The sequence below is a fragment of the Bos taurus genome, chromosome 25 (assembly GCF_002263795.3).
Source record: "Bos taurus isolate L1 Dominette 01449 registration number 42190680 breed Hereford chromosome 25, ARS-UCD2.0, whole genome shotgun sequence".
Lineage (NCBI taxonomy): Eukaryota > Metazoa > Chordata > Mammalia > Artiodactyla > Bovidae > Bos > Bos taurus.
In genome coordinates, this window is record NC_037352.1 from 25,284,200 (window position 1) to 25,307,424 (window position 23,225).

A 23,225-nucleotide genomic window follows, 5' to 3' on the forward strand; every position below is an offset into this window, starting at 1 on the left:
GAGACTTCTCGCCTGGGTCCTGTAGAGCTGGACACTTCCACTTTCTGAGCCTCAGCATCTTCATTTGTGAAATGGAAATGAACCCCCACAACTGGCCCTCCCCGCACAGCATTGTGAGAAATGAATGAGATGATGGCTTCAAAATAGTGACCAGAGCCTGGCATGTGGAACGTGCTCCAGAAGCGGGGGCCATTATTTCAACCCTAACTTCTATATCCTTTATTGTCCACAAAGCTCCTGGACCTACCTACACAGGGTTCACCTCGAGATCCTCTGGGTTTATCCCCACTCTGTACCACACAGAAGCACAAGCCTGAAATCAAACGTTTATCCTGGTTCCCCACTGCCAACCCAAACTGTGGGCAAGTTCTGAAATCCCTCTGAGCCTCCATTTCCTCATGTGGAAGGAGGCAGATAATACCCAACTCATGGTGGGCTAGAAACTGGGAGGATCAAATGCGATCATACAGGGGCAGCATTTGGCACTGAATCTGGCACATAAGAACACCCAGCAGATGTTCGATGCTGCTGTTTATTATTGTTGTTGTCAGCAGCGGCGGCAGCATCCACACTCTGTGATGCAGCAGCAGCAGCATGGGATGGTGGTTTAGCTATATGCAAAGCCCATGCATATACTTTTAGTGAATTACATTAGCACCCACACCATTCTTGTCTAGTGGACAGACCCCAAAGGTCTGCATTTAGCCAGAGTTACACTTAGAAATGTGGAGAGTTTGTGGTCTCTTTCAGACTCTCGATGTCACTTGGGGCAGAGCAGTTCCCTCAGATTCTTGAGTACCTTTCCATGGTGAGAGATGGCTCCCTTCTCCCAGACAGAGCTTCTGTTTCTGACTCCCCAGCCTTACAGACTGTGCTGCCCGCCCCACCAAGACTTAACCCTGAGACTGTGTATCAGAGAGGAGAGCAGAGTGGAAGAAAAGGACTCTTTAGGGGCAGAGGCCATATGTTATTTGTGTTGGGATCCCTAGGACCTCGGGTTTCCTAGGTAGCACTAAAGGTAAAGAACCCACCTGCCAATGCAGGAGGCATAATGAGACTGGGGTTCAATCCCTGGGTCGAGAAGATCCCCTGGAGGAGGGCATGGCAATACACTCTGGTATTCTTGCCTGGAGAATCACATGGACAGAGGAGCTTGGTGAGCTCTTCTCCAGGGTGTCATAAAGAGTTGGACACGACTGAAACAACTTAGCACACACACACCCCGGGACCCAGGTGCCTGACTCATGGTGGGTCTCCTGCAGTGTGTGGGAGGAATGATGAAAAGAAAGAACTGCAATGGCTAGATGCATGGCATGTTTGCAGTAAACCAGGCTGGGCATCTAGGCATATTACTCAAACAGGCTCATTTAATTCTCATACCAGCCCCATTTTACAGATAAAGAAAATGTGGAGATCTCCCTGGTGGTCCAGTGGTTAAGAATCCACCCACCAACGCAGAGGACATGGGTTCAATCCCTGCTCTGGGAAGGTTCCACATGTCACAGGGCAACTGAGCCTGTGCACCAAAACTACTAGAGCCTGCGAGTCGAAACAAGAGAAGTCACTGCAATGAGAAGCCCCACCCTGCAACCAGAGAGTATCCCTCATTTGCCGTTAACTAGAGAAAGCCCATGCACAGCAATGAAGACCCAGTGCAGCCAAAAATAAATTAATGAGTTAAAAAAAGAAAATGTAAGGTCAGAAAGCAGGGTAAGGTGGAAGGTTCAAAATGGTGGCATACGAAGAACCCACTCACTTCCTCCCATGGACGCAACAGAACTACAATTGCATGTGAAATAATTCCCCCTGAAAAGGACCTGAAAGCTGGATGAACAAAGTCTCCACAGGAAAGGGTAAAAGGACAACATCAAGGTGGGTAAGGGAGGCAGAGAGATGATCTCATTAAGGAAAAAAACACACCCCAGCCATGACAGTCTGCAGATGCGAGGATTACACAGGTACTGTTACTTTCTCTGGGGATTAAGGAATTTGAGCATTAGGCACCCCGATTCTTGGATCCTGCACATGAGAGATGAGCCCCCAAAACATCTGGCTTTAAAAACCAATGAAGAATACACCCCAAACTATGGAACTGCAGAGAACGGAAAGCTAGCTTTTAAAGGGCTCACTCACAGATTCACTCAACCTGAAAACCAGCACAAAAACGCTGGGTTAAAAAGTGCATGGGCCATAGGTGAATGGGACCCACGTATTAACCTCAGAGCATCTGCTGGACCCATTTTGGATGCTCCCTGGGAACTGAGAAACCGGAGGGAGCCATTTTTGCAATTTCAGGCCACTTTGCTAGTCCCAGTGCCTGTGGGTGTCATTTTGGAATTCTCCCTCTAGTCTGAGCACCAGTAAGCACACCCCACTTAGAACTCTACCCACCCCTATACCTCAGCCAGGCCTCACAACTGACTAGGTGATAAAGCCGGCCCACTAGAACCCAGCAGCCATCGGGCCAGCATTGCTGTCTTTCCAGGGGTTAGCCCTGTCTCCAGTGCATAGCAGCACCCATGACCCCGCCACAACAAGAGCGTGCATGCAACCCATAAGGGGATACCCCTTGAGCACCTGGCTCTGGTTGCCAGGCAGAATTGCATTTCTGAGCCCTGCAGGATATCTCTTACATAAGGCCACTCCTTCAAGGCCAAGAGAGGTAGCCGATTTACCTAACATCTAGAAACAAACACTGAGAATTAGGCAACATGAGGAAACAGCAATATATTGCTATTGAAAGAACAAGACAAAACTACCAAAAAAGAACTAAACAAAACAAAGATAATAATCTACCTGGTAAAAAGTTCAAAATAATGGTCAGATGATGCTCACAGAAATTGGAAGAAGAATGGACAAACCCAGTGAGAACTTCAACAAAGAGGTAGAAAATAAGAAATTATCAAACAGAAAGTATCACTGAACCAAGAAATACACCAGAGGGATTCAATAGCATATTGGATGAGATAGAAGAACAAATCAGCAGGTTGGAAGACACAGCAATAGAACTCACCCAGGGACAGAGCAGTGTAAGAAAAAAAGAATGTTAAAAAATAAAGATATTTTAAGGGAGCTTTGGAACATCAAGAAGAATAACATTCATATTATAGGCTCCCAGAGGAAGAGAAAGGGCATGAAAAATTATTTGAAGGAAAAGTGGCTGAAAACTTCCCTGGGGAAGGAAACAGACATCCAGATCCAGGAAGCCCAGAGAACTCTGAATAAGAGGAACCCGAATAGACACATACTAGCCTGTACACCGCAACCACTGAGCCTGTACTCCAGTGCCCTCGAGCCACAACCACTGAGCCCATATTCCCTAGAGCCTGTGCTGGCAACAAGAGACGCTGCTGCAGTGAGAAGTCCCTACGCTGCAACTGGAGAAAGTCTGTGCGCAGCAACATAAATAAATAGAATTTTCAAGGAAAGAAAGAAATATGACATACCAAAATCTGTGAGATATAGTAAAAGTGGTTCCAGGAGGGAAGTTCGTGGCACTAAAGGTTTGCCTCAAGAAATAAAAAACCCCAATAAACAACCTAACGTTACACCTAAAGGAACTAGAAAAAGAAGAACAAATGAAGCCCAAAATTAGTAGATGAAGGAAATAATAAAGATCAGAGCAGAAATAAATGAAGTAGAGACTAAAATTAATAGAAAAAAAATTAGTGAAACTAAGAGCTGATTCTTTGAAAAGACAAATGAAGTTGGGAAACCTTTAGCTAGACTAACCAAGAAAAAAAAAAAGAGAGAAAGAGCTCAAATAAATAAAATCAGAAATGAAAGAGAAGTTACAAGGAATACCACAGAGATACAAAAGATCATAAGAGACTACTATGAACAGTTAGACACATAAATTGGACAACCTAGAAGAAATGAACAAATTCCTAGAAACAAACAATCTTCTAAGACTGAATCATGAAGAAATAAAAGAGTTAAACAGACCAATTACTAGTAAGAAGATTGAAACAGTAATCAAAAATCTTCCAACAAACAAAATCCCAGGACGAGGTAACTTCACTGGTGAAATCTATAAAACTTTCAAAGAAGATTTAATATCTAGTCTTCTCAAACACTTTAAAAAAACTGAAGAGGAGGGAAAACTTCGAAACATTTTATGAAGTCAGCATTATCCTGATAGCAAAACTAGACAAGTACGCCACAAAAGAAAAGAAGGAAGGAAGAAAGAAAATTACAGGCCAGTATCACTGTTGAATATACATGCAGAAATTCTCAACAAAATATCCACAAACCGAATCCAACAGTACATTAAAAGGCTCACACACCATGAGTAAGTGGGGTTTTGTGGATCACAACAAACTGTGGAAAATTCTTAAAGAGATGGGAATACCAGACCACCTTACCTGCCTCCTGAGAAATCTGTATGCAGGTCAAGAAGCAACAGTTAGAACTGGACGTGGAACAACAGACTGGTTTCAAATAGGGAAAGGAGTATGTCAAGGCTGTATATTGTCACCCTGCTTATTTAACTTATATGAGAGCCCAGAAATAAACCCAAGCCTATATGGACTATTAATCAATGGCAAAGGAGTAAAGATATAGAATGGAGAAAGGACGGTCTCTCCAATAAATAATGTTGGGAAAACTGGACAGCCACATGCAAAAGGATAGAACTAGACCACTATATTAAACCATACCCAAAAATTAACTCAAAATGGATTAAAGACCTGATTATAAGACCTGAAACCATAAAATTCCTAGAAGAAAATACAGGCAGTAATCTCAACGACACCAGCCTTAGAGGTGTTTTTGTGGCTCTGACTCCAAAGACAAGAGAAACAAAAGCAAAAATAAATAAACGGGACTACATCAATCAACAAAGCAAAGGAGACCATCATCAAAATGCAAAGGCAGCCTGTTGATGGGAAATGATATCTGCACATCATGTATGTTTTAAGGGGCTAATATCCAGAATATACAAAGGACGCATGCAACTCGACAACTCGACAACAAAAAACAGGTTTAAAAGTGGGAAGAGGGCCTAAATAGACATTTTTCCAAAGAAGACATACAGATAACCAACAAGTACATGGAAAGGTGCTCAGTGTCACTAATTATCAGGGAACTGCAAATCAAAACCACAAGGAGATACCTCCTCATACCTGTTAGGACGGCTACTGTCGACAAGAGATAACGAATGTTGGAGAGGATGTGGAGAAAAGGGAATTCTTGTATACTGTTGGTGAGACTGTAAATTGGTACAGCCACTATGGCAAACAGTATGGAGATTCCTTAAAATATTAAGAGTAGACTGCTATATGACCCAGCTACGCCACTTCTGGGTACTTATCTGAAGAACATGAAAACAGTAATTTGAAAAGCTATTTGCACCCCCATGTTCATTGCAACATTATTTACAAGAGACAAGATACGGGAAAAAAACCTAAGTGTCTGTTGATGAATGAATAAAGATGCGATATGGTACATGTATGCATGGAGTGATATATGTACAATGTAATGTACATGAGTGGACCTTGAGGGTATTATGCTAAGTGAAATAAGTCAGAAAGAGAAAGACAAATACTGATGTCTTCACTCATATGTAGACTCTAATAAACAGAATAAAATAAGAACAAATTCACAGATATGGAAAGCAGGCTAGTGGTTACCAGAGTGGAAGGTGTTTAGAGTGTGGGTGAAGTGGATGAAGGAGGTCAATTTTATGGTAACAGATGGGAGCCAGATTTATGGTGGTGATCACTTTTTAGTGTATACAGATATTGAACAACCATGCTATACACCTGAAAGTTATATGATTATAAAAAGAAAAGAAAACATGAGGTTTAAGTAATTTTCCCCAGGTCACACAACCAATAAGGGTTGGAGCAGGATTTAAGGCCAGGCAGCCCTGCTGGCTTCAGCAGTGGCTCAGCGGTAAAGAACCTGCCTGCAATGCAGGAGATGCCGGACACTCGGGTTCCATCCCTGGGTCAGGAAGATCCCTTGGAGGAGGGCATGGCAACCCACTCCAGTATTCTTGGTGGAAAAATTCCATGGACAGAGGAGCCTGGCGGGCTACAGTCCATGGGGCACAGAGTCAGACATGACTGAAGCGACTGAACATCACACACAGCCTGGCTCCAACATCCATGCTTCGTGCTACTACCCTTCAGCGCCCTGCTTGCTCTGCTGTCATCAGCCACCTGCCCCCAGAAGCCTTAGGCAATTCCAAGCCTTCCTGGCAAACAGACCTAGAGAACCGCTGGGAGTTATGAGGTGATGGGCATTTTTGTAACTTGTCCACGATCCGAAGACTTTGTCTCACTTTAATTTCCTTCCAGGCATTTCACTGCTTGGCTCAACACACATTAAGAACTGAGCTCTTGAGATTTCATGCTTGTTAAGCTGGTCGTGCTAAAAAGGAGAGTTGCTTAGAAATTTTAAATTACTCATTACATAGAGCCAAATCCCACAGCCATGCCCTTCAGGAAAGGTTCGGGTCGAGCCCTCCAGCAGTGCTTGTAGAATGAATGACTGCCCAAGTTCCTCCCTGGGGTTGGAATCCTGCTGTCATCATAAGACATAGCCTGGAAATCCTTTTGTCCAACAAAGTATCTCATTGTAAGCACATCTACATTTTGGAAATGTCTTTATCTGGGCTCAGTTAGCTACAGGTGAATGAAATCTCAGCAGTCCAGTTTGAGCATAAGGGGGTGTTATTTGAGAAGCCTCTCGCCCTGCAAAGACAGGATGCATCACATGGGATTGAAAGGAGGAGCCAGAAAGCCAGCAGGCACCAAGGATGCTTCTCCTGAACTCTCCAGGGCTGCTGGGCCCTCCCTCTGCTTCTCTGCAGGTCCATTTCCCCTCACTGTTCCTCCTGAGATCAGTTTTTTCAACTCTGTGCAAATAGCAGGAAGTGGCCTTGCAGTCTCTTTCTCTGACATTAGTGAAGTGAAGTGAAATTTGCTCAGTCATGTCCGATTTGCAACCCCATGGACTATACAGTCCATGGAATTCTCCAGGCCAGAATACAGGAATGGATAGCCTTTCCCTTCTCCAGGGGATCTTCCCAACCCAGGCATCGAACCCAGGTCTCCTGCATTGCAGGTGGATTCCTTACCAGCTGAGCCACAAGGGAAACCCCAATCCCAAAGACACGGCAGAAGCTGATTGGTTGGCTTGGGTCAGATGTCCACTTCTTGTCCTATCAGCTATGGCTATTCACCTAGAATAAACATGGCTCTGTTGCATCTCACTATGTGCTTTTTCACTTCCCCTTTTAGTAGCAATTAGTGCCTACCTCAGGGTTTCCCTCGTGGCTCAGCTGGTAAAGAATCCACCTGCAATGCCGGAGACCTGGGTTCGATCCCTGAGTTGGGAAGATCCCCTGGAGAAGGGAAAGCCTACCCACTCCAGTATTCTTGCTGGGAAAATCCCTTGGACAGAGGACACTGGAGGGCTACGCTCCGTGCAGTTGCAGAGAGTCGGACATGACTGAGCAACTAACACTTCATAGTGGTGCCAGTGGTTTTTATAAAGTGAAGTTCAGAACTTTGCCGTTCATATTAATCTCCACCAAGGAATAGTTTTGAATCTTCAGGCCCATCATCTCATATTGCTCCCTCCCAAACCGTGCTGACTGCAGATGAAAGCAGTAGCTTTCTGTTGTCCGTTCAGATCTGTGGGGAGGAATGTTGACGGACAGGACAAAGCACTGATCCCAGCAGTTGCCCGACTCCCAAGGATTAACAAGTCGCCTGTCCTACTGCAAACAGAGGGAAACTTGGCCCCAGCCTGCTGTCACATCTGAGAGGTCCAGGGCGAAGCCTACACCTCTCCACTTTTAAAACCCAGAGCGTGCCTCTCTAGGGGAGAGTGGGTCAGAAAGCAGACACGGGATGAAAGCCAAGTCCTGCCTTTCTCGCACACCCCAGCAGAGAAAGGCACGCTGAGTCCCTGACACACATGACTTTTGGTGCTTTCTCCTTCCGTGCCCTTGAAGACCAGCCCAGCCCATTCATTTCAGTCAGTGGAAATCAAATCACAATAAACTGAGGTGCTGACGATCCATATGGAAGTTCCTTGTGCCAGATGTTAAGCCTCACGCCTGGAAGCAAGGATGGGAGGGACTCCTGGGGTCTTGTTAATGACAGATGAGAAGTGGGGGGTGGTGAGGAGGTGCAGGAGGACTGACAGGCGGAGGGGGGAGTCCCTCGGCCTCCAGCCCTGAGCACAGTGGGGAACGTGATAGTGGTGCCAAGCCCCCGTCCCTTTACTGACATACACTTAGGAGCACGTCCAGGCACCGGTTCTGTGCCAGGCCCTGGGATGCAGCAGGGGAGAGGGCAGAGAAGGCCTCTCCCAGAAGGAGGGTGTCTAGAAGAGCCGGTGTAGTGGGTCTCTGGGGCAAGAGCGTTCCTGGCAAAAGGGCACCGTGAGGGCAAAGTCTCTGAGGCCAGGAGAGACTTGTGGGTGGAATGAAAGGCTGGCATGGCTGGAGTGGGATGCTCATGGAGAGAAGGGTGGGAGGTGAGGCTGGAGAAGTCAGCTGAGGTTGGGGGGTAGGTCACACTCAGGGCCCTGGGGGCACAGTGAGGAGTTAGATTTTCTTTATTTTCAGTATCGTAGTGAAAAGTGTTAGTTGCTCACTCGTGTCTGACTCTTTGAGACCCCATGGACTGTAGCCTGCCAGGCTCCTCTGTCCATTGAATTCTCCAGGCAAGAATAGTAAAGTGGGTTGCCTTTCCCTTCTCCAGGGGATCTTCCCGACCCAGGGATTGAAGCGGGATCTCCCACTTTGCAGGCAGATTCTGTACCATCTGAATCACCGGTATAATAGGGATAATGCCAATTAGAGGGTTTGATCAACTCCACTTTAGATATCTGGAGTTGGAAGTGACAGAGTGGACATGTCTGGATGTTCCAAGGGATCGTGGAAATTGGAACATGGTACCCCAGGGAGAGAGGCCAGAACTTGGCTTATGACAGTGAGCAGGGCTTGCATGGGAGCCAGGAGCTGGATGAAGGGAGTGTTGGGGGAGGACAGGAGGGGGCTGAGGCAGTCTTGTGCAGCCAGAGTTAGAGCACCGGGAGGAGCGGAGGGCGCTGTGGCACAGAGAGAGGTGCTGTCGGCAGGGGAGAGTGGAGAACCAGGAAGAGATGTCTCCTGAGCAGGTGGAGGGGGCACCTACCTTGCCCGGGACGTCAAGCGGGGACAGAGGACCGAGAAAGATCACGTGCTTGGAGTCATTGTGTACTTGGATAAAGTTGCTTCAGTGGAGGGGTGGTGGGAATTATAAGACTCTTAGGGATGCAAAGGACAGAAAACCACCAGGGGTTTGACTTCAGGCATGGCTGGATTGTCATCAGGACTCTCCAGCTCTCAGTTCACATCCACCCACTTCATTCTCAGCCACGCTTTCCCATCCCCACAATGTAGCCAATGGCCACTCCATCCCTCCATCCCACCAGCTCAGCATACATGCGTGTGTGCTAAGTCACTTCAGTCACGTCCGACTCTTTGCAACCCCATGGACTGTAGTCCACCAGGCTCCTCCATGGCATTCTCTGAGCAAGAATACTGGAGTGGGTTGCCATGCCCTCTTCCAGGGGACCTTCCCGACCCAGGGAAGGAACCTGGGTCTCTTGCGTCTCCTGCATCGGCAGGCCCATTCTTTACCACTAGTACCTCCTAGGAAGCAGCACCAATTTAAAGACAGCCTTATCCTTCCCCATAGTTCCTTTCATGAACCCAGCTTGGAAAGGTGCTGTCAGCATTCACCTAAACTGCATGGCCTAAAAGTCCAGGGTACCCAAAGAAAAATCGGGATTTTTGTTCCAACGAGAAGGAGAAGTGGAGCTTGGGTTGGCAAAACGCAACAGCTTTGCACAGAGGAGCCGGGTTACAGGGGGTAAAGAGAGGGTGGGGGTCATGAAGATGCAGTGTCTGCAATGAAAGGAGGGATAAAATAGGACAGCAGTTGGAAGGAGCCACAAGATCAGGTCAGCTTCCTTTTTCTTTCAGGTAGGAGAGATTTATGCATGTCTGCAGGCAGAGAGAGGGGAGATGCCAGTGGGGAAGGAGTGATTGAAGATTCTGGAGAGAGGAGATAATTGATGGAGTCAGGCCCCCTGGGAGACAGGCAGAAAATGGAGTACAGGGCACAGGACGAGATGAAAGGAGAGGAAACAGAATGCCAGGGTTGCCAGCTGCTGTTTCTCCAGAATGACACCCTTAGGTGTCGGTTAGCCATGGCTTGGCCCGGGGGGCCGGCCACTGCTGGATGCGCGTGCTGGGCTTTACTGTCCTACAAGGAGGAGGGCAGGGCCTTCGGAGCCACCCCCTGAGGGCCAGGCCCCTGTTCTCCACGTGCTCTGGACCTAAACTCGGCTCTTGGAATCAATTTCATCACAAATAGAAGTAAATTCCTTACCTTTTAGTATACCTGGGTCATTTGGCTTTTTTAATAGAGTTTTGTCCTTGATGATAAAAATAATACACATAGGGAACTTAGAAGAGAAGATGTCAAAGAAGAAAGTTCAAATCTTTCCTACTCCCCACCCAGGAATGATATTAACACGTTGGGACATGCTGCCCACACGAAAGGCTGCATCTGAAATAGCATATCTGGCTTTCCCGCCACCCCCCCCGCCCCGCCCCTCCACATAACATTCTTTCACAAGCCTTCCACCTGCCATTCGGCAGTCTTTGAAAAACTCTGTTAGGGTCATGTGATTGTGACAAGCCTCCAGAGCAGACCCTAGGGTTGCTGACTCAGACGCCGCAGGCAGCCGCATCGCTTTGGGTCGGGTGAGTTTCTGAAGTGGAGATGACTTCCGGCAAAGGTTCTCCCACAACCAAGGAGTGTTCCCTTGATTTGCATGGTCGTAGCATTTTTAGAAAATCCAAAGTATATTGAAAAAATACTTGTCTCTTTGTAAAACAATGAAGTTCCAGACTCGGGTGACCACAAACAGTTTTTTTTTACCAACCTGAATGGTGCCTGAGACAGGAGACCAGAGTCTGTGCCTGGACCATTCCTAGTCTCATCCCTGGCTCCGCCCTTCAAGTATCAACAGGGCCAGCTGGCACCGAGACAGCCAAGAGCATCACACCACCCACCGGTGAAGAATTGGGGGGAGACATAGGGAATTTGGGGTCAACAGGTACACAATGCCATCTTTAAAAAACCAACAAGGACCTACTGTATAGCACAATGAACTCTCCTCAAAGTTATGTGGCAGCCTGTATGGGAGAGGAGTTTGGGGGAGGATGGATATGTGTATATTTATGGCTGAGTCCCTTTGGGGTTCATTTGGAACTATCACAACATTGTTAATTGGCTGTGTTGTTGTTTAATTGCTAAGTTGTGTCCAACTCTTTGCAACCCCATGGACAGTAGCCCACCAGGTTCCTCTGTCCATGGGATTTTCCAGGCAAGCATACTGGAGTGGGTTGCCATTTCCTTCTCCAAGGGATCTTCCCAACCCAGGGATTCAAACCTGTGTCTCCCGCATTGCAGGTGGATTCTTTACCACTGACCCTATGTTAATTGGCTATGTGTCCATGCTAAGTCAATTCAGTCGTATCTGACTCTTATCTCATGTCTGACTCATGTCTGACTGTAGCCGCCAGGCTCCTCTGTCCATGGGGATTCTCTAGGCAAGAATACTAGAGTGGGTTGCCATGCCGTCCTGACCCAGAGGTCGAACCCTCATCTGTTACATCTTCTGCATTGGTGGGTGGGTTCTTACCGCTAGCACCACCTGGGAATTGGCTATACTCCAATATAAAAAAGTTTTAAAAAAAATACCCACGGTTTCTAAAATATGCCCCTGAGGGTGACCCCACCCAGCTGAGAGCCACCAGATGAGACGATGTGTAAGGGTCCCCACTGCCTCCTGCACCACTAATGGAGTTTCACCCCTCCTGTGTCCTTCCTTCCAGAAGGCGCCTGGTCCACCCGGATGCCGCCACAGCCCCAGTGGCACAGCGAGCTGGAGCACACCTTGCACGAATCGTGGGACTCCCTCACGGCCTTCGACCGCTCCCACCGGGGACGCATCTCTAACATGGAATTCCAGGGCGATATCCTGGACGAGTTCCTACAGCAGCAGAAAAGCAGCCGGCAGAGCGACCAGCCACCCCCCTGGAAGGAGGAGAAGCCGGAGCCCGTGAAAGGGCAGGACCACGGCTCCCCTGAGGCAGACGACGGGGGTGACTTCAAAATCCCCGTCCTGCCCTATGGACAGCACCTGGTCATCGACATCAAGTCCACGTGGGGGGACAGGCACTACGTTGGCCTCAACGGGATAGAAATATTCAGTTCCAAGGGGGAGCCGGTGAGAATCGAGAACATTCAAGCCGACCCCCCGGACATCAATATCTTACCAGCCTACGGGAGAGACCCCCGTGTGGTCAGCAACCTCATCGATGGGGTAAACAGGACCCAGGACGACATGCACGTCTGGCTGGCCCCCTTCACGCCTGGCAAGTCCCACTCCATCTCCATGGACTTCCTGCAGCCTTGCCAGGTCGCCCTGATCAGGATCTGGAATTACAATAAATCACGGATCCATTCTTTCCGGGGCGTGAAGGACATCACGATGCTGTTAGACGCGCAATGCATCTTTAAGGGAGAAATTGCCAAGGCCTCTGGAACCCTGACGGGAGGTATGGTATGGCTGTAAGAGTGTTCTTGAAGCTCCTACCCACTACTCGCTGAGGCTCTGAGGAGAAACTAACTTAGTGTCTGGCCAGTGACAGATAGATCCCTCTGCTTTCCTAGACCCGCCCTCTCCTTGCCTTTTGCAGAGGGGTGTGCAAGAGCTGGTCTTACTGCGATGCCTGCTCTGGGTACCAGCCTTGCTCAGCTTCCTAGGGCCTGAGTCTGACCAGGGGATTCCTTCCATAAGTGACTGATGGAGAGAGTGTTCTTGGGAGAACCTGTAGGACAGGGAGGGATGTAGGATGTGGAAGGGTTGGAAGAGAAGCTAGGAAGGAAGCTTTTTCAGGGGAAGCCCAGCCTCAGCCTGATCCCAAGGGGAGCTCAGGAGTGTAAATTTCAGCATTTGTCCTGCCTTATGGCAAAGCAGCAAGGCTTTGGAACCCCCAGGCTCCCCTGGCGGGGGACATAACTCCCACACCCTTCAGGCAAGGCCCCCTGCAAGGACCAGCGAAAGATCTGTGTGGAGCACCAGCAGGATCAGCTTCCGCGCCTCGTGGGTGCCTGTGCAACATCCCTTATTTCATGACAGATCACAGTGATCCTCATTAGATTGTGCTAAGGCGCTCAGCCGTGTCTGACTCTTTAGGACTCCCTGGACCATAGCCCGCCAGGCTCCTCGGTCCATGGGATTCTCCAAGCAAGAATACTCGAGTGGGTTGCCATGCCCTTCTCCAGGGAATCTTCCCAACCCAGGGATGGAACCCGGGTCTCCCGCATTGCAGGCAGATTCTTTACTGTCTGAACCCCCAGGGAAGCCACCCTCATTAGATTAGGTGCCTTCATTAAATCTGTATGGTTCTTACAATCCCTGAATTCCATTTGCAAAGATGTAAAGAAGAATAAGGCTCAGTTACTCAAATCAAGACCTGTTAGCAGGTTGGAATTTTCCTAGCCCAAAGATTGATGGATTTAGGTTCCCAATCTGCTCCTCGTTGCGATGTGGGATGAGCTGACTCTTGCATCTTCCCGGTCCCCCTGTCAGCTCCAGAGCACTTTGGCGACACGATCTTATTCACGACCGACGATGATATCCTTGAGGCCATATTCTGCTCCGATGAGACGTTTGACCTGGACGTGGAGAGCCTGTGCAGCCTGCAGAGCGAGGAGGCCCTGCAGAGGCCCAGTACGGCCGATGGCCAGGGGGAGGAGAGGCCGCACACCCAGGCCGGCTCGTGGGCTGACGACCAGGTAGGACTGGTGGCGAGGGGAGCGGTGTGGGAGCAGCGGGGACGGCACCCAGATAGATTTCTGCTCCTGACTCAGAGTAGAGCAGGAGGGATGAAGATGGATGTCCCGTAAGCTGCTGGCACTCCTGTTTTGACATTTCCCATTTTTCTGCTTCATTTTTTGTGCTGTGTGTCGTATTTCATTCTCTAATTTTTTTTTTTTTTTTTTTTTTAACCAAAGTGAAGAAAGTATTCAAATTTTAATCAAAGCTGGGGAAATCAGTTCTGTGTCATCTCTGTAATTTAGAGGTTGGCAGTCTCAGGGGAGTTTTTGCTTTGGGTTGTGTTTTGATCACTCACTGTTGTTTTTGATGGAAGGGCTGCAAATGCTTTTAATAGGCAGACTTGAGAATTAAAATAATGACGATCCTGGCAGCCACTTCTTGGGCACATATCGTGATCAGTCGTGGAGCACTTGTCTTGGTGTTTAACCCTCCTCACAGCCCTTGGAGTAGAGATGATTAATAATATCCCTATTGAAGAAACCAAGGCTCAGACAGGCTAAGGGACCTATCCAGGGACACCTCGTAGGGGAGTAACAAGGCTCGAACTTGAATGCAAGGCTCTACCAAGTCTGTGCTTTTCTTTTTTCAAATATTTACTTATTTTATTTGGCCAGACCGGGTCTTAGTTGCTGCATGCGGGATCTAGTTCCCCAACCAGGGATCAAACCTGGGCCCCCTGCATTGGGAGTGCAGAGTCCTAGACACTGGACCACCAGAGAAGTCCCAAGTCTGTGCTTTTAATGGACTAATTGAAAATGAAAGATGACCTTCAGGACAATGGTCAGCCCAAGTCAAAGACCAGTGGTCACAGTGAAGAGATGCCAGGGTCTCCAGGGATGTTCTTGAGGCCATAGGAGAAAGAGGACATAGTTAAAGAGGGTGGGGAGAAGAGTGCAATCAACCAACCAGGAACCAAAGACAAAAGGTTCAGCTACAGGAACGTCACGACCAAGACGGGGCAGTGATACGGCTTGTCGACCGCACCGTGTTCACAGGTTGCAGCCTGCAGGGGCCCGCAGAGCACCACGTGAGATGGGGAAGGGGCGAGGAGAGACCCTGTCCTCCCCTCACCAGACAAGCTAGCTCATTGCCAGTGATTGTCCTGATTCTTTCATAGAAAGCCAGAAATCTGGATTGTTACGTAAAATCTCCCCAGTAAAAAAAATGTTGGCCACCAATTCATAGTATTTTCAAACCTTCTGCAGGCCGCAGAACATGTCTGCGGTCCAGCTTTGCTGTGCGGGCCTCCAGAAGAGAGGGTCTCGAAGCCTTTCACTCACCCACCGTTTTCCACATGGTGAAGTCCCTGCTCAGGGACTCTGATCCAATGGAGTCCTGGGAGGGGCAGAGAGGGATCACTCTCTGCCTAGGGGATAAGGACAGCGAGCTCAGGGAGGTCATGTCAGGGTCACACCCCTAGCAGGGGGCTCACCTAGTGTCCAGGTCTGTCCATCCACCAGGGGGCTTCCTAGGAGGCTCAGGGAGGTCAGGGGATCGGGGAAGGCAAGAGAAGGCACGTGGGCTTTAGGGCAGCAGTGTTCCCGGCGGCCCAAGGCATCAGAGGACAACTTCCGGCAGACAGCCTTCCTCTTGCTCCTCCCCATAGCCAGGCAGGGGCCTGAAGGGGCTGGACTGAGGGGTCATTAGGGTGTCATCAGGTACCCAAACACTGTCCCCACTAAAACTCTAAGATCCGGACAAGTGGCTCCACCTCTCTTTGCATCTCAGCTTTCCTGTCTAGGTCAGGAAGATCTCCTGGAAAAGGGAATAGCTACCCACTCCAGTATTCTTGCCTGGAGAATCCCATGGACAGAGGAACCTGGTGGGCTACAGACCACGGGGTCACAAAGAGTCAGAAATGACTGAGCGACTAACACCTTCCCGTCTGTGAAGAACTATGGGCTCTTCTACCCTGATTTACAGTGCAGAGATCTAATGCGAGAAGTTTACGGTTACACAGAGACCAAGGAGCAGGATTGTGGGGGCCCACTCTGTCTGTAGACCAGGGGTTCTTTATCTGCCTGCCCATGGGAATCGTGGGAAGGTTTAAAAAATGCAGATGCAGGAGGACTTCCCTGGCGGTCCCGTGGTTAAGACTCCACACTGAAAATGCAGGAGGCATGAGTTCGATCCCTAGTTGGAGAACTAGGATCCTGCATGCCATGCGGAGCAGCCAAAAGATTTTTTTTTAATGCAGATGCACAGTCCCCAGGGTTGAGAACTGTTCTGTATGTTTGAATTCTTTCTCCTCCTTCCCTCCATCCCTCCCTCCCGATCTCTCTCTCTCTCCCTCCTTCTTCCAGCTCACTGGATAAACTAGATACAGTCCTTCCCTGGTCCAGAAAATCTGATCACCTGAGCTGATTAGTGTCCAACACCTCCCCTAACAGTTAAGAGCTTCTGGCAAAGACATCAAATGCAGGAGGGTTTCTGGGCCAGTCACGGGGCTCCCACCAAGGCAGAAAACAAAACACTGGAAAAGACACCGGGACTTACCTGGGGCATGGAGTGGGCAGCAGTAGCTGGAAGAATGGCCAGTGGGTATCACTAGAATCACCCCTTCCCTCTGCTTCTCCCCCACCCTGTGTGCAGGGCCTGGAGCCAGAGCTGCCCCCCAGTCCCCCTGTCCCTGATGTCACCACACCAGAGCCGGGCATCTACCACGGCATCTGTGAGTACCTGGGGCAGTGTTGCAAGAAGGAGGACCTTCGGGGGTCGGGGGTGGGGAGGTAGTCATGGCAGCTTGGGACAGGGTTTCCCGGGACAGTGGAGGAGATTGTACCGTGTTCAGAGACACCAGGCCCTGGGACAAGTCAGGGCTGAAACCAGCTGGTGCTGGGCTCATTGGCTTTGGCAGGGCTGCAGCCCTTCAGAGGAGGGGTCCTCCTGGCAGTGTGCCCTCCCAGAGGGCCACACACAGACATCTGATGTGTTAGCTGCAGCCCTGACCCCAGAGTCAGTGGGAGCCCCAGAGTTATAGAGCAAGAAGACATAAGAGCTGGAGAGACCTGGGCATCTGTCCATCCAGGGTTCAAGTTGCCCCTTCAGACTGGGCTGCAGAGCAGATGCTGGAGCAGAGGAAGCCTGCATCCTCCTAGCTCCAGCTGGGGTGGGGCATCAGGAGTACCGGCCCAGGTGCCCACTCTTCTAAAAAGTCAGAAATCTGGATTTTTTATGTGAAGTTTCCAGGTTTTTAAATGTTGGTGACTAATTTTATAAAAATGTAAAAACAGCCTATGAGCCAAACATAACACACATGTGTTTGCCCAGCCGGCTGCTGGCTGGTGGTCTCTGGGCAGATCCCGTATGGGTTTTGCTGTGTCTGTTCTCTGTCCTCGGCCCGTGTGCCCCTCGGGCCAGGTCCTCTCTGACTCGGCACATGTCCCCCACCTCTGCCTGAGTCCTCGGGGACCCTTGGGCCCCGGTCCCACTGTCTGTGGTCTCTGCCTCCTGTTCCCTGTTCACAAGGCTCTGCCAGCTTGCTCGCTGCCACCTCCCCTCCTGCTCTTTCTTGCCCCCTGTGCCCGCCATCCACCTCCAGTCATCTTCTGAGAGGAAGAGATGCGCCATGCCATCGTCACGCCCCCTCCCCACCTCCCCACCATCATCTCCAGAACGGAGCCTTAAGGTGTCAGAGTTTAGCCTCCTCTTTGCTGCGCTCCTCCCCGCCCCATCTCCTGAGCCCCTGCCCCCGCAAGCTTCCGTGCAGGCCATGCCCACCTGGTGTGCCCTTGCTCTCCGTCTCTGCCCTTTAAAAGGATGTCGACTGCCACTGTCTGGGTCCCCAAGAAGCAGCCTCTGAGATGATGGAGTTTACTGGGGCGTGCTCTTGGGGGAGGGTAGGAAGCAGGGCTGGGCACAGAGAACTGGGCCACGGGGCAATCACACCAAGGCCTCTGCCAGCCTGCAGGGAGCTCAAAGGCCCCTTGGAGTCATCTTGAGTAAGGGGGCTGGGCCTTTACACGCCTGTGTTAATAGGCCACCTTATACAGGCTGGGGAGGGGCAACGCCAAGTGTAGGCACAGTGGGGGGTCGGCAACACTCCCAGTCCTGAAGTGTCACCCCTGGGGGTGGGAGGCGGGATCTGGGGGGTGTCCCACACTGCCCACCACACCCCCTTCTTAAGGCCTTGCTGTGACCCGCTCCCATCTCCGTGGTGCCCAGTGAGAATTCAGCTCCCCCTCCTTCATTCCACAAGCACAAATCACCACTGAGAAGAGAAGAAGAAGCCTTCCCTTTGAATCCTCAGCCCCTTACTTTCCAGAACTCTCTCTCAATTACTTTGGGACTTAGGGACAACCGAGTAATTTGAAAGCCAACCCAATGTAAGCCAAGGCCCAGTTTGAGGCTTGGTTTCATCCCCCATCCAGGCCCTGTGTTGGGGCTTTCCCTGCCTTCTCTCACTTCCAGCTCTTATTCTCCCCATTTTCCAGATGAAGTTAGGAAACTGAGGCTCCAAGAGATGGAGAAAGCCACCTGGGGTCACACAGCTAGTATGAGGTCAAGGACGGGACTGAGTCTATCTGAATCCACAGTCCAGGTCCTCACCACTCAATACACTCCAGAGAGGTTTTTGGGAAGAGTCAGCATCTCATGAAACTGGGAGACAGCAGTCATTTCTGGTTTAGTCTGGGCTCCCCTAGGTTGGTCAGGATTCGGGGTGGGGAGCTGGGGATAAGGGAAATTGAATTCAAACTGAGTTAAGCAAAACAGGAAATTTCTTAGCTTATGTAGCTAAAAGGGCTTCCCGGTGGCTTAGTGATAAAGAATTTGCCTGCAGTACAGGAGGCGGAGGAGACAATCTGTGGGTCGGGAAGATCCCCGGAGAAGGAAATGACAACCCACTCCAGTATTCTTGCCTGAAGAATCGCATGGACAGAGGAGCCCGGCAGGCTACAGTCCATGGGGTCGCAAAGCATCGGCTGTAACAGAGCACACACTCGTGCATGTAACCAGGAAGGTCAGGGGTTGCTAGTTTTCCACACTGTTGGATCCAGGTGTGCAAATGATGTCATTTCTGCCCCATTTCTCGGTCTCTCGTCTGTCTCCCATTCAGACCCTATCCACGTGGGAGCTCCTTGAAGCTCCACCCTGTAATCCCAGGTAAAAGAGCTTTTGTTTCCCCGCAAGTCCAACAGTGTTCCTGGAATGTCTGCTGACCTGGCTCACGTGCCCATGCTTAACCAATCACTGTGGCTTACCTCGGTGGGAAGGGAAAGAATGGGATGGAAAACATGGATTGGCCTGGCCTGGGTCAGAGGCCCATCTTTAGAGCCAAGAGTTGGGAGTCAGCCACCCTGATGGTGCTTCAGAGGAGGCTAGAGTGCCGTAACCAGAAGAAGGAAGGAAGGAAGGCCAGCCAGAAGCATCCAGTGTCCCCTCCATCTGATGATTTCCTCCAAAGATGCTGTCTGTAAATGTTTTTCCTGCTGAACCAGCTTCTGACCTTTCTCAGAAATGTTATTTCAGTGCCCTGGGAGTTTTGCCCTGGAGTAGAGCTCCCAGACCTTTTTGCTACAAGAAAAGCGTAATTTCTCTGTGTCTCTACTCAGCAGGATGGCAGAAGAACCTGCTGCCCAAGGACCCTCTGCCCACTTTGAGACCTGTGATTTCCAAAGCTGCCTTCTCTGAACCTTTGGCTTTTTCCTCCCTGTATCCCAAATCCTAAATGTGCTCTCCTAGCCCGTGCAAATGAAGAGTGCTTTGATAAAGTGACCCGGGGGGTGCATTGGGGTTGGTAAATACGGCCCATCCTATTAATGTTTTGAAAGGAGATATATGACTTGCTAATTTGCAGATGACACTAATTTTAGAAGTTTTGCAAATATCAGCAGTGATGAATAGGAAAGGAGCTGAGAGAGTTGAAACATGGGAGAGAAATAACAAAATTAATTTCCATTTATATAAATACTAATTGATACACCAGAGGAAAATGAATATGGAACATGGATATTAGCTCAAAGAGGAGAGTAATCGCTTTCGCAGCAAACCTAGATTAGATGGTATCTGAGTGCATCTCAGAGCCGACTCATCAGAAAAGACCCTGATTCAGGAGAAGGAGGCGGCAGAGGATGAGATGGTTAGGGAGCATCACTGACTCAGTGGGCATGAATCTGAACAAACACCGGAAGATAGTGAAGGACAGGGGAGCCTGGCGTGCTGCAGTCCGTGGAGTTGCAGAGTCGGGTATGACTTAGCAGTGGAACGACAGCAGTGCCTCTTGCCAGGCAAACAAAGTCAGGGCGGCTTGGGAGAGTCCGGGCACTTGTTTCAAGAGGGAGGTGGCCTTTCTCCCTCACAGGGAGCCCCCTGATCTAAGTCGGCTCCCTGCTGCCCTCCAGGCCTTCTCCATCTAAGGAATGTGGTGCCCGCAGCTGCTCTGCCCCTTGGGTCAGGAACGTTTTCTCTTTCCCTCAATTCCATCCAGGCCATTGAGAGTCCTGGCACTGCTGTCTGTCAGTCTGTCCACCTTGTCCCGGCCACAGGGATCACAACAGCGTCCTCCCTGGCCTCCTTATGGAGTCCAGCCCCAGTGAGCTTTCTAAGACACTGGTCAGATCGTGGCACCTCTCTGCTCCCAGATCTAAGCCTCCCCATTGAAGAGAAGAAAATCCAGACCTCCTGACGTGATCTAGCCCCCCACCTGCCCTTCTGATCTCATTTTCCTCCACCTTCTCCCTCGGTCACTTAGTTCCAACCACAAATCAAATGTGTTCCCATCCCAGGGCCTTTACCGTTTCTGTCCTCTCAGCCTAGAATGTTCTTCCAGAAATGCTACAGGATAGCGGCCTCCTTCTCATCACCCAGGTCTCAGTTTGAACGTCACCTCCTCCGAGAGGTCCTCGTGACTACCCCCCCCACCCCTGCCTAGTCACTCCCTATCCCATCCCATCCACTTTTTCCCATGGTATTCATCGCTCTGTGGAACTATCTAATTTATTTTTGTTGTTGTTGTTGTTGTTATGTGTTCATTGTCTGTCTTCACTGCAATGGAAGCTCTTAGAGAGATTTTGCTGTGTATTGATATTTAGCCCTGAATCTCCAGTGCCAAGAACAGGGCTCGGTTCCGTTGCTGTACAGACCCCATAGACTGCAGCACGCCAGGCTTCCCTGTCCATCACCAACACCAGGAGCTTGCTCACACTTAGGTCCATTGAGCTGGTGATGCCAGCCAACCATCTCATCCTCTGTTGTCCCCTTCTCATCCTGCCTTTAATCCTTCCCAGCATCTGGGTCTTTCCCAAGGAGTCAGTTTTTCACATCAGGTGGCCAGAGTATTGGAGCTTCAGCTTCAGCATCCATCCTTCCAATGAATATTCATGAGAACCCCATGAATAGTATGCAAAGCACTTGTTACATTAGTGGCAATAAATATTTGTTTACCATTGGCTGTGATTTTGGTGAAACTCAAACGATTGTGTTTTGATTCATTTACCTCCAGGTATCTACTAAACATGTACTCTTCAATCATTTTTTTTTTTTAAAGCCTTAAATGACCATCTGTTTTCAGATACTGTTCTAGGATCTGGGAATAAAACAGTGAACACTGTCAACAGAGTTCCTGCCCTCAGGGAGCTTCCATCTAAGTGGGAAAGACTGATGAAAATAAATAAGCAAAATAATAAGCAAATCAATGAAAATAAAGAAGCAAATCAATGTAGAACATCTCGTTGGATGACAGAAAATAAAGCAGAATAAGAGTTTTGAGAGCGATGGGGAGGGTGCTATTTGAGCTCAGATGATTAGGCAGGGCCTCTCTGAGGAGATGACAATTGAACAATGAATATTCATTGGAAGGACTGATGCTGAAGCTGAAGCTCCAGTCCTTTGGCCACCTGATTCGATGAGCTGAGTGATGGAAGAAGACCCCGATGCTGGGAAAGATGGAGGGCAGGAGGAGAAGGGGGCAACAGAGGATGAAACGGTTGGATGGCATCACGGACTCAATGGACATGAGTTTGAGCAAACTCCAGGAGATAGTGAAAGACAGGGAAACCTTGTGTGCTGCAGTTCATGGGTCACAAAGAGTCGGGCACGACTTGGCAACTGAACAACAGCAGCTAAGGGTTTTGAGAGAGACGGGGGAGGGAGCTATTTGAGTTCAGGCGGTTAGGCAGGGCCCCTGGGCTTCCCTGGTGGCTCAGATGGTAGAGAATGTGCCTCCCCTGCAGGAGACCCAGACTCCATCCCTGGGTCAGGAAGACCCCCTGGAGACGGCAATGGCTACCCGCTCTAGTATTCTTGCCTGGAGAATTCCATGAAGAAAGGAAACTGGCAGGCTATAGTCCTGTGGTGTCACAAAGAGTTGGATGCAACTAACACTCTCTTTCTCTGAGGAGATAATTGAACATGAATGTATCAGTTAGCTTCTGCTGCTAAACAAACCAGCCCCCAATTTAGTGGCCTAACATAATCACCATTAATCATGATTCATCATACTTCAATAGCTTGCTTGGGCGTTTCTTCACATCTAAGCGTAGCTGGCCTCTGTGGTGTCTGCCCTTGTGTCTGCTCAGCTGGCAGATGCACTGGCAGCTGAACAACTAGGATGTCTTCAATTACACAGCCGGCAATTGGGAGGCTGACCCGGCTCTTTCCCGTGGCAAGACTCTCAAGTGTAGAAAGATGGGCCAGAGCTCCCTGCACACGCACTTTACAGATTCTGCTGGTTTCACTCACTTTGGCCAAAGCAAATCACATTGCCCAGACTCAGAGAGTGGAGAAATAGACTCCACTTCTGTATGAGAGAAGCAGCAAGATGACGTGACACAGAGGCAAGGACTCAGAGGGAGGCATCTGTGGCTGTATTGCAGGCTACTGATGCTGTGAGAGGCTGTGATGCATCCACAACCACTCTGGTCACCCATCTGTTTCATCTGCCCCCAAGATGCTCAGAGCTACCTTGGCATCATGAAGAGCAGAGGGATCTGAGGCCGAGTTATGAAACGTATGTTGGAAATGACAAGAGAGAAAGCCATATTCCAGGGTGGTTTTCTGCTTTGGCCTCACTTCCTGGCCACAGAGATATCTTCAACCTCCCTGAGCTTCTGCCTCCTCATCTGAGCTGATGTGCGTGGAATGCCATGAATCCAGGCTTCCTTCTTCCAGTGCTACGGTGCTGGCATTCTGTAACAGTTGCAACAAGTGTGACTCTTTGGAACACAGCCACCCAGAAGAGCTCTAAAGTAGGCCCCCAATTCTCCAAGGGTAGAAGAGGTCACTGGACTTGGGACTGCTGACGGGAGACCGTTAGGGAAGAGAAGTTCCAGCCAGATACCAGACAGAGATTCATTCACTTTGAG

General features: G+C 49.6%; 1 protein-coding gene across 5 annotated transcripts in view; it reads left to right on the forward strand.

Moving 5' to 3' along the window:
- The window catches only part of KATNIP (katanin interacting protein), a 239,203-nt gene that overhangs the window by 194,154 nt on the left and 21,824 nt on the right, over positions 1-23,225 (forward strand). For all 5 annotated transcript variants that reach the window (XM_024985088.2, XM_059881579.1, XM_059881580.1 and 2 more), the window contains 3 exons: positions 11,912-12,637; positions 13,675-13,880; positions 16,516-16,594. In XM_024985088.2, coding sequence (XP_024840856.1) covers positions 11,912-12,637; positions 13,675-13,880; positions 16,516-16,594 — 1,011 coding nt within the window. The remainder of the gene's footprint in view (positions 1-11,911; positions 12,638-13,674; positions 13,881-16,515; positions 16,595-23,225) is intronic.